Source organism: Otolemur garnettii, unplaced genomic scaffold (assembly GCF_000181295.1).
Source record: "Otolemur garnettii isolate 467f Iridium unplaced genomic scaffold, OtoGar3 scaffold00092, whole genome shotgun sequence".
Lineage (NCBI taxonomy): Eukaryota > Metazoa > Chordata > Mammalia > Primates > Galagidae > Otolemur > Otolemur garnettii.
The window spans coordinates 210851-222693 of NW_003852487.1; the positions used below are offsets into that span (position 1 = coordinate 210851).

The following is an 11843-nucleotide window of genomic DNA, read 5'->3' on the forward strand; positions in this document are numbered from 1 at the left end:
AGTGCTGTAATGTCATAGCTCACAGCAACCTCAAACTCCTGGGCTTAAGCCATTCTGTTGCCTCAGCCTTCCAAGTAGCTGGGACTACAGGCGCCCAACACAACGCCCAGCTATTTTTTGTTGCAGTAGTTATTGTTGTTTAGCTAGCTGGCCCAGGCTGGGTTCGAACCCGCCAGCCTGCCTTTTCTTTACAATACTGTGCCAACAACTCAGTGATGCCCTAATCCAACAAGAACCAGAACATGGCAGTTATTATTATGACTAGGTCTGAAGGCTGGAACAATTATGCAAATGCACTGAGACACTTTCCCAGGGATTAGAAAATGCCCATCTCACAAATCCATCCACTAGAGATGTGAGATGCAGAGTATGGAAAGGACAGCAGATCAACAGGGACATGCAACCAGGAGCATCATGCCACCATGCTCAGGTGCTGGGAGAGGGTAGATACAGGACCAAGCAGGTGACCCAGCCTGGTGGGGTGGCTGCAGGGAGGGAGAGCTCCGTTCAGGGCTAGGAGATGTTTCTGCCCTACAGAGATCTTCCACAATGAAAATAAGTGGCACTGCCCACCCACATTGGTTGGGTAGGAAGAAAGGATTTTTGCACTGGGGAGTCTCTACCTTCTTCAAGATGCCAGTATTTTAGAAGCAGGAAGAGGCAGGCTGGGTGGGAGGAGCATCCTGGTTCAGGGAAAGGTTGAATAGGGGGCAGAGGCCCTGAATCCCTGCTACCTCTCTGAATCTGGCCTGCTCAGCAAGTGCCCAGTTCACAGTGGGCACTCCACACAGGGAATGTTGTTTGGGGCATGGCCTAGTCAGGCTCAGTCCTGGCTCCCTACTGTCCTGGACAGTGCCTGTGGAAAAAGGCAGCCCTCCCTGTGGAAAAAGGAAAGGTCTGGGTGAAGAACTTGGAGGGCAGTGCCCTGACTCAGGCAGAAACCGCTGTACTTAAAAACTTAGTAGATGCATGACTTAGATCCACAGCACAGGCTACACAAGGTTGGTGTCAGGGATTGGGGACATGGCTGAGCAATAGCCTACATTCTAACTCTAAGGAGCTACAACAGGCTCCTCCATCCCATCTTGGGCCTTCCTGACTCATGGGGCAACCTGCCCACCCCTCACCAGGCAGGACAGACTCGATCCAGACAGGCCCGTGGCCACGAAGGGTGAAGCCGAAGCTCTTGTTGCCCTTGTAGACTCGGACAGTCCTGGGGAAAGAAAAAGAGTTGGGCATGACCTGCCCTGCAGAGAGGGGGCCCTGGAGCACAGGGCATGAAGATATCCAGCGTCCTACTCCTCTTAACCTCTCCTGCCAACCCCCAGGTGCCCTCTGCTCACGTCTCCACCCCCAAGCCCAGGGACAGGGAGGTGTCTGCAGCCCACGCCCTAGCGTCCAGCGTACCTTCGCACGCCCCCTGGGCCTGCGCGGCCGCCCACCAGCGAGGCGGCCTTGCGCCGGGGCGGCTCGTCCGGGCGGCGCGGCGGGGCGCTAGCGCGCGTGGACACCAGGAGGCGCTCGGGCCGCTCCTCGCTTCGGCTCCGGCGCAGTCTTTGCGCGCCCTGAGCCCGCCGCGCGCGGCACAGTTTGCCCAGCAGCCCCTGCGACACCACCTCGTCGAAGCGCGCTCGGTGCTTCTTCGGGATGAAGATCCTACCAGTGAGGATGACATGGTCGGGCCAAGGCGACTCCTCGTGGGCGCCTACCCCGGCTCTCCCAGCCTTCTGCTGCAGAGTTAGGTGTATCGGCAGCAGGTGTCACCCACCTCCTTGGTGCCAGGACTTGTGCCCACAGCCACATCGGGCCACATGAGTAGCTCCCGGCTCACTCCACCTCGGAAATATCACGTTGGGTCTGTCTCCCATGACTCTGGCCTTTTGAGGGCCTTTGTTCCACCAAAGGCAGTCCATGAACCTCTTTCTCCTCCAGTCTTTGTCCTTCATCTCTAGCCTCTCCTCTACTCCCTCTGCACCCTCTAGGTCAAGCCTGAGCCAGGGATCCCAGTAACTCCCCTCTCCCCAGTTTGTTTCCAGGTGATTCAGAGAAAACTGGAGCCCATGAGCCCAGGATCTGACTTCCCTCAAGCTCTTATCACACATTCAATCTTCCTACTGGCTTCTTTGACCAGCCCCATCTACAGCTGCCTCCCTACTCAGATATTTGGCCAGGACCACCTCCAAGCTTTTGCCCAAGCAGTACTCCTGCTTGGTACGCTCTTTGCTCCTTTAGCTAAACTGGGCTCACCCTTCCACACCCAGCACTGGCCTCCCTTCAATTTAATCCTATGTGTATTTAGTGAGCCCGTGTTCTCTGTGCTAGCCAGGCACAGGGGTTCAAAGCTGACGGGGCTGTAATTCCTGCTTTCAAAGGAGTTACCCTGGAAATGAGAGGCTGGGGAGGCAAGGTCCCCTATGTGGGGTCTACACCCTGGGATGATTCCTTGGTTGGTACCCATGGGTCTCCCTTGCAAGACTGGAAGCTCTTTGCTGGGTCTGTAGCTCAGGAGTGAGCCATAGTGGGGTTCAGCACCTGGGAAGGACTCTGTAAACAAGGGGGCCACCAGCAGCTTGACCACCTCTTTAAGTAAAGGTGGCAGTTAACTTCCTGGTGGACTCCCTGGTCCATGGCAGAGGATTCTGAGGCACAGAGAGGTTTCATAACTTTCCAGGTTTACTCAGCTGGCCCGAGGCACAGGCAGAATGGGAACCCAATCTTCTGAGGTTCTGGGAACCTCAACACTATGGAAGGACCTTTGAAGAGGGCCCTTGAAGGTCTGGTTGTGAAAGCCTCCCTCACTGCATCCCAAAGCTCCTTTCCCTGTTCTTTGTACCAGGAGCCAGTGCCAAGGGCATAATGGAGAGGAAGGAAAGAGGCAGTGGCCTTGCAGTGAGCTGAAATACAAGTCCCACTGGTCACCCAGCAGTCCCCACACAGTTTCCCTGGTCTCCGTGGATAGAATTAATGAGGCCAGATAGGCAAATTAAGTCACCTGGTGGGAGGGAAGAGGTGTGGGTCTTTCAGGAGGAGGGTGCATTTGCCCTGCCCCCAAGTAAGCTCTGTTCCAGGTCTGGATGTTCCAGGTGACCAGGAAGCCAGAAAGAATGGCCTGCTCAACACTCCCAGGAGCCTGTTTCTGCCCCCCCACCCCGTATAGATTCCCGAAAACCTTGAGTTTCAGCCTCATTCCCCAAATAGTTACTCAAGGTCTCTGGAGCCGATGCCTCCATCTGCCTGGCCTATATATTCCCCACATCCTCCCAGAACTCAGGCCTCATGCCCAGGCCAAGGAAGGATGACAAAATTGAAACTGTCCACCTCACATTTCAGGTTCCAGCCAGAGGCTCTGGAAGGCATTAGCCCATTACACTCAGCCCAAGCCCATTCTGGGCAGGGTCAGGTGACCATCACAGCTAATTTTCAGCAGTAACCAAAAAAGTTCCCTTGCTTCTGCAGTGGGAACAAGGCTGAGTCACCAACTGCATAGGTCAAGAAAGGTCAGGTGGCCCTTTCTCTGCTTGGCATCCTTGGGGGTGAGACAGAGTCCAAGGCTGCCTAGTGAGCCAGATACCCTTCCTGGCTTGAGGGCCTTCCATGCAGCTCTGGCCCGGGCTCCCAACCCTGGGTCTGCTCTGAATTGACTGACCCAGAGCCGGACGCAGTGGGGCCACATTGACTACTGTGACCAATCACTACCTCTCTGACAGTCTAGCAATAGCTGTCCCAGGACTCCTATGTCTTTTCTATGCCAACAGGCCTCTCTGAGGCCACAGGACTCTTCCTAGGAACCACACGATGACCTTGCATTCATGATCAGTTCTCTTTGCCAGGCTCAAGTCTAAATCCAATTCCAGGTTCCTACCAGGAACTCCCTTAGGGTCCTCTCTCAAAGCCCCACTTTCTCCACTTCACCCTTGATCATCAGCCAATGAACTGGTGGGGAAAGGGTGAGGGTGCCCCGGTTCATGAGGGTAGCCTCAGCCCCCATGCAGGCAGTAAGGAAATCAACCCTCCAAACTCAGGATGGGATGTACTGGGTTCTCACCAGAACGCCCGATTCCACCCTTGGCCCTCTGCTCTGTCCCATCAACAAGCCCAGTCACAGGAAGGAAAGAGGGCTTTTCAATCCCAGCCCTTTGTCTGGACCGTAACCCTTAGGGCCAGGTGCAGGTTCCCAGTGCCCAAAGTGGAGACCCTGCCACCCTAGTGCTGCCCAGTTTATTTACACCCAACCCAGCCCCTGGGCTCCGCCTAGGGTCAGAGGTGCCCACCCAGGGACTGAAAGTCCCTCAAAGCTCCAGCCCCACCCTCTTTCAGGCATGCGAAAGATCAGTCAGCGGCGCCCAGGGCTCACGGTTCCCAGAGAGAGGCGGGGCGCGGAGGAGAAGCTACCGAAAGTGCCGAGAGAAGCCCTGGTCCTTCCCCATCTGGAGCCGGGGACCGCAACGTGGCAGGTGCCGAAAGGTAGAGAATGGCCAAGCCCACCAGCAGAGCGAGAGCGCCGCAACTCCCAGATCCTCTACGCGGCGAGCGCCGCTCCAAAGCTGTTCCAGCCAGGGGCCCCGCGCCCGCCCCCTCGCGGTGGCCCCGCCCCTCCCCGCCCCGACTCGCCTGGGACTCTTCTCCTAGCTGGAAGGTGAGGAGATGGGAAGAAGGGGGAAACGGGGGGCCCTTCGAAGCCGCCACGCTCCCTCTCCCTAGGATCCCTCCATTATTCCCTCCGCAGGGTCCTCCCCTGTCCTCGGCGCCCCGAACACCCCCATCCCCCCGCACAGTGGCGAGTCCCCAAGACCCAGTTGCAGTAGAGACTTAAGCCAACAGTTCAGAGAGAGCTCCGATTGACTTTTGTAGAGCGTGCACGTCTTTATGCAGGGGATGGCCTTTGCCCCAGCCTCCAGGGCTCAACAGGAGTCGCCGGCGAGAAGCAGCCTCCCTACCTAAGGGGGACACTCTGGGGGAGAAGGGCTGGAGAGGAAGGCTTTCAACGTCATGGGCGGCAGCTGAGAGCAGTGGGGAGCCGAGGAAGGTTCAAGGAGCCAAAGATAAGTGGAGGGACTACAGAGGTTTTGGTACACCAGAGGAGAGGATCTAGATGGGGTGTTGGGATGGGACAACGGGCTAATGGATCCTAAAATCACAGGGGAAGCAGAGTGTCTGAGGCCTAGTCAGTGAGTAGAACTGAAAAGGGAGTCCAGGCTGAGACAACTACCAGGTGAGTGGGGAGGAGCTGACTAGAGATCCTCCCTTAGATGGGCAGCCCTGCCCTACCAAGAAAGAAGAGGTGAGGAGTAGTTAAAGGGGAGGAGAAGGAGGTGACAGAACATGAGAAAATGGGCTCCTCCCTGGCTCTGGGTCTGTTATTCCCTGGGAGTCAGCCTTAGCAGGCCCCAGGGTGTCATGTTCTGCACTGCCATTTCTCAGAGTCCTGACTGCCCCTGAAGAGGGGCTGAATCCAAGACCCAAGGAGCAAATGATAGAACCTGGGGAAAAGCCCATCAGCATGAAGCCCTCTCTTCCCCACCGGAACCAGCCACCACCCACTTAAGCAGGAAACCCCAGGACCTGTCCTCTGTCCTAGAGGAGTATCTCTAGGATCTGGTTAGGAGATGCCTGCAGTCAGTCACAGGGACGACCCTGCAGATCTGGCCATGAGTTTCTGGTATTCTGTCTGCACCACACTCTCGAACACACTTCAGCCCTCATTCCAGGCCCCAGCAAGAACCTCTCAGGGCTGCATTTCTCCCTGGCAGCAACAGGAAGCCAGAACCAATGCCCACTCAAGCCACACCTTGTCCTAAGTCCTGGCTGGGAAAGAAGTACATTTGCGGGGCCACAACCATCCCACCGTGATGGAGCTATTTCTGATTGTTTTGTACCAGTTGCAGTGGCCCAGCACCCAGTACCAGGCATGCCCAAAGTCTTTGAAAACTGTTCACCATTTTGAGGGCAGAACAGGTGCAACCATGGAACAAGAGCTCAAGCTCGAATCCAGACATGCTGCTCAGGGCCAGATCTCCATAGGCACAGTGGGGGACAGTGGATGGGGCCAGCAGCTGGTACCATTGGCCAGGTGATCCACAGCAGCATAGCGTGGTCACTAGGGGGACAGACAACAGGTGGACTTCCCTGAAGTGCCCGTCTCAGTGAGAGGGCACTGCCAAAGATTCCTCTAGGGTAAACAACCAGGGGTGACTTGTTCCCTAGGGGATATTTGGCAGTGTCTGGAGACATTTTGTTTGTCACAAAATGACAACTGAGAGGTGGGTGTGGTATTGGCATCTAGTGGGGTAGAAGTCAGGGGTATTGCTAAACATCCTACAAGGTATAGGACAGGCCTCAGCAACAGAGAAATATCAGGACCAAAATATCATTAGTGCCATACTTGAGAAGCTTGCTCTTGGGAAAAAGACCTTTCCTGAGGTCTAATTTGGCACATATTATAAGCCTGGTACTTCTGCCTCTGTAGTCTCAGAATTCTCCCAATAACTCTGTATTATGGTGCCCTTGACATTTGACACTAAAGCAGAAAAGGGTGAGCCGGGTGTGGTGGTTCACACTTATAATCTTAGCACTCTTGGGAGGCTGGAGGATCGCTTGAGCTCAGGAGTTTGAGACCAGTCTGAGCAAGAGTGAGCCCAGTTTCGACTTAAAATAGAAAAACTAGCTGGGTGTTATAGCAGTTGCCTGTAGTTCTAGCTACTTGGAAGGCTGAGGCAGGAGGATTGGTTGAGCCCAGGAGTTTGAGATTGCTGTAAGCTGGGCTGACAGCCACAGCACTCTAGCATGGGGCAACAGAGGGTCCCTCCTCATACCCTATCCCTAGATTCCCAACTAATCTTTTTTCTACTTAAATTTGGCAGAGTTCATTTATATGGTTTCCTCTCAAGAACCCTGCTGGGAACACATAGAAATTACTAAGCTGTGCTGGGCATAGTGGCTGATGCCCTGTAATCCTACCACTTTGGGAAGCTGAAGTGGGAGGATGGATTAAGCCCAGGAATTTGAGACCAGCCTGGGCAACACAGCAAGACCTCATCCCTACAAAAGGTTAAAAATTAGGCCAACTGCAGTGGCTCACACCTGTAATACTAGCACTTTGGGAGGTTGAGGTGGAGAACTGCTTGAGTCCAGGAGTTTGAGGTTACAATGAGTTATGATCATGCCACTGCACACCAGCCTGAGCAACACAGGAGGACCCTGTCTCTAAAAAAAAAAAATAAAAATTCCATTTTACAAACTATAGAGGTCAATGAACTTGCTCAAGGTTGCAATGTCAGTGAATGGACCTGCGGGTCAAGCCAGGTATGTTGGGATTCTAAATCCCAGCTTCCACCACCCCCACTGAGCCTCTTGACCCTCCCGTATTTTCTGAGACATTAGGGGACCACAGAGCTGACTCTGCTTTCCTGTTCCCTCCTGGCCACATCACACTTTCCAAACTGCCTAGCCTGTCCTAATTAGAAAGACATTTTATCACTTCATCAGACTAGGATCCCTTTGGGGACAGATCCGAATTAGTCTCTGAGTTACAGGATTAGCTGCCTCTGTAGAGGAAGACAAGACCTCTTGCATTCTTTGCAGCCACTAACCCATCTCACCCTTCATAGCAGCAGTGCTGTTCTAGAGAATAACCTGAGATCCTGGGATGAAAAATTTGTTCTATATCTGCCCTGTCCTATTCAGTAGCCAATAGCCATATATGGCTATTAAGTGCTTGAAATGTGGCTAGTGAGGCTGGGAGAATTAACTTCAAATTTTATCAAGTATTAATTAAATTTAATGTTAAATAACCACATGTAGCTAGTGGTTATTTGGCCCAGCTTCACGGTCTTACTGCTCTTTCTCCCTTCTCCCCATGCCTTCTATTTTGGCCACTGGGGCCACTCCTCAGTAAGGCCATCCCTCTCTGATTTGGGTAGGTTCTAGCTCTGGTGTGGAGCTTTAACACACATGCATGCCCATGCATGCATGCACAGGCACACACACACACACATTGTTCAACTCTCATCCTTTGGCCATTCAACCTTTCAGTTAAACTTTCTTTCTCCTTGATGTGGGGTCCAGGGGCCAGAACAATGGCTCTCTGCTGGGTGGCTCACAGCTGGGCATGGTTAGGTCCCATGGGCCAGTGTAGCACTGCTCTCACCCTCTGGCTAGATACCTGGCCCTGATGAACTGCCCTTGGGGACTGTCCTCTCACCTCCACAGGAGATATTGCCAGATCCCATAGGTGTTATTGTCTGAGCTGCAGCACTGTCACCTGCTGCCTCCTCCCAGGAGCCTGCCCTGATTATTCCATGCTGATTTAGCCCTCAGCTGCCCCTCAACTCTGGGAACCACAGCTGTGTCTGTGACTCCCTCATACTGTTTCTCTCCAGGAGGTGCTGCACAGGGATGGCCACCCCTTACCTAGAGTCCAGCACATGGGGCCACTGGGGACTGGTCACCCTTGGGGAGGAGCAGTTAGGAAGTGGGAAGGGGGAAGTGCTGGTGAGGTGGAGGGTGGCTAAAACCTCCTGGAAAGGGTAACCCTTTCCCTACAGAGCTCAGCTGGGCACCACCCCCTTCTCTGGTAGCCTCCCCAATTTTCCTGTCGCACTTGACACGCTCTGATAACATAGGCTGCGGTTTGATCCTCCCCAGCAGTGCTCTGAGGAATGCTGCGGGGACCGAGCATCCCCAGGTGTCCAAGGTTCCCGCTTCTCGGGTTCTAAATCAAGCACGCCAGGGGCGGGGGGGGGGGGGCCCCCCCCCCGGTGCCCCTCCCCCGCCCTTCCTGACCCGCTGCAGCGGCTGTGGTCGCCTGGGGACGAACTGCAGCCGGGAAAGGCGGGCGAGGGGGCTGTCCTAGGAGGCAGGAACAGGAGCAGACTGGCGGGGAGAGGAGGCAGGAGCAGAAGCGGGCAGCACCGAGGGAGATGAAGGGAACCGCTGTGGCCTCCAGCCGAGTCCGGCTGTCAGCATCCTGGAGACAAGAGCGTCAACTTCTCGGGGGACAGCCAGCAGCCGGCGCTCCCCTGGTCCAGCCGAGGCGGAGAGGGACCGGGCGAGGGGCTGCCCATCCATCACCTCCCCAGAAAACCCTCAGAGCTAGCGTATCTCCGTGGCAAATTCTGCTCTAGAAATAACTTTCTTCTTCTTTTTTTTTTTTTCCCCCTCTCCGGATTTTCCAAGCAAGGGGCTCAGCCCTTACTCACCCCAGGCAGCTCATGGTGGCCTCTTTCGGTGGTCTCTTAAGCTCTGCTGCAGAGCTGAGGCACTGCACCGGGGCTTGCGGGGCGGGGGGAGAGGAGGGTGGCCAGCCCAGTCTCTGACATTGGCCAGGCCCAGAGGGAGGGGCAGGCAGCGGGGGTGAATGGCAGCGAGGGGAGGGGGCGGGCTGAGCCCGGGGAAGGGGGAGGGGAAGATGGGGGAGCCGCGGCAGGCAGGCCCGGGAGGCTGGAGCGATGGAAAGAAAGCTGGGCGAGATCCAGCTAGGGAAAGCATCCCTCAGACTCAGAGGGGGCCTGGTCAAAACCGGCCCTCAGAGGATGAGGTGGGGTCAGGAGATTGAGTCACTCTACCAGGAAATCTCCCCCACCCCTAGTCAATTTAGAGGTTGAGTCCAAAGCAAAGCAGAAGAGCAGAAAGTGCATTGCTGACAGGGTTCACAGTCCTGTGACTGCCACTAATTTGCCGTGTGGCTTGGGCGAACCTTTCAACCTCTCTGAGCCTCAGTTTGTCTCTGTGGAATGGGGTTAATAATAATTCTGTGGGGATTAAGCCAGAGAGTGTTCCTTTAGGGCCTGGTGAGGCCCTTGACACATATTTAATCATCATCAAAAGACATCAGAGGGCAGGGGATGCACACTATTTGTAGGGTGGGAGGTGAGCTTCAGGGATCCACATGGCACAATCCTAGGCTTCTTTCCTTGCCCTTGCATTGTGCCATTACTCTGTCTCAAGAAAGAACTGGGCATATCTGGTATTCTATTAGAGATATGTTCTAGGGGTTGTGATGGAGCAGGGCAGGTCATGACTTTAGATCAGGGGGTGGAGCCTCTCTGAGGTCTGTCCCAGGTCTCATCACTCACAGGGCAGTACCCTGACCTCCAGCAGAGCCAAAAGCTGTCTTCCCAAGGATGCCCTGTGGGCTCGCTGGGTCACCCTTGTTCCGGGGCTAACGGCACGTTGGCATCCAGCTCAAGAGTGAGCCACCATCTCTGACCTGGGCTGCTAGGAAACTAGACAGCCCTGAGTGACATCCACCCTGCCTTCCCATCTTGACCCCAGACTGCAGTACCTGAGGTTGTCCAAGAGTGGCCAGTAGGCCTCTCGGGGCAGTGCCAGGGTGAGAGCCCACACCAGGTCATCCACTCGCTGCTCAGTTGCAAACTGCTTCAATGCAGCAAATACCTGCTCCTTGGCAGTCAGCTGGTCCCCCAAGATTTCATCCACCTGTCAGGAGTGGTCCAGTGAATGACCAAAAGGGATCCAGGGTGGAACCCTGGAGAATCTCTCCCTTCCTCTCAAAGTTTACTTCCACAAGATGGGAGACATGGGAGCACAGACTGAGCACTTTGCCCATATGACATCATTTCAAACTTCATAGCTGCTTCACAAGATGAGCATGGTAAGTATCTTCATTTTGTGTCTAACAAAAGTGAGACGGATAGAGGTGATGGTGTCACAGGGCTAAGATAATGGGGTCAGGATTCAAACTCAGACAGCCATTCTGATGAATATTGTAAGAATCAAAGGAATTAATACAAAAGCTTAAAACTCTGCCAGGCACTCAATAATTGCTAGTTACTATTATTATAATACTATACTCCCTTCCACTACACTGAGAGATCCCACAGAGAACATTCTGGCTCCATTAAAAAAAAAAAAACAACCCTGGAATGCAAGCCTAGTCCTAAATTTTGACTCCTTCTGCTCTCCTTCCAAACTTTTGTTTTCCTTTTTTTGGGTACAAACCAGCTGATGCTGCACATCTATACAGAGGAGTCTGTGTGGCTATTGGAAATGAACGTGCAAATGGGCACGCCCCATTCCTGAAAGGCAGCTTAAGTATGTCTAAAGCTGACCCTTAAAACCAGTGATTTCATATCTAGGAATTTATCCTAGACATGTCCTAATAAGACAAAACAAATGCACAATGATGTATGAGTGAGGAAGTTCACCTCTGTATTATTTATAACAGTGACATGATGGAAGCAATATAAATATCTGACAATATGGGCTAACTTGCTTGCTGCCTCTTTCCACACAGCGTGTTAGTTGTAAGAGAGCAGGCTCCTTATTTGTCCTGTGCATCACAGATGCATAATCAAGGACCATTAAGTGCTTGGTTTTCAGTGTCTCTACTGCTTTCCTCCTTACAGCCAATATAAATATTGAAGTCTCTCCCAAGCTATAAATAAATACATACATACATGCATACATACACAGAGTCCTTTGATCCTGCAAGCTGATCATTCTCTTCCTTTTTCTAGCCTGGAACTGTCTATGCTTGCTATTTCCATACCACTGCCCTTAACTTCTATAGTCCACCCGGCACACACACTTGCAGCTCTCTAGGACTCTGCTCTGGCCAAGAACCCCAGATGGTGACTCCTAGATCTTGATCTTCGGCCCAGAGCTTGCTCCTGAACTTTAGAACTATGTATTAAACTGCTTTCTAGATGGTTCCCCTACAAGAGGATTAAGGAAGGCTTTCCAGAGAGGTGAAACTAGGGAGGACAAGGGGCTTTAAGAGTTCCCATTCAGGGCTCGGCACCTATGGCTCAACCGGCTAAGGCGCCAGCCACGTACACCTAAGGTGGCGGGTTTGAATCCTCAGCCCGGACCCGCCAAAACAA

General features: G+C 53.7%; 1 protein-coding gene across 1 annotated transcript in view; it reads right to left on the reverse strand.

Annotated features, from left to right (window-relative positions):
- GRID2IP (Grid2 interacting protein) overlaps positions 1-11843 on the reverse strand; it is a 35257-nt gene that overhangs the window by 19485 nt on the left and 3929 nt on the right. The window contains exons 2-4 of the mRNA XM_003795478.2: positions 10283-10437; positions 1408-1656; positions 1128-1213 (exon numbers count right to left, since the gene is read on the reverse strand). Of these exons, the coding sequence (XP_003795526.1) occupies positions 1128-1213; positions 1408-1656; positions 10283-10437 (490 nt within the window). The remainder of the gene's footprint in view (positions 1-1127; positions 1214-1407; positions 1657-10282; positions 10438-11843) is intronic.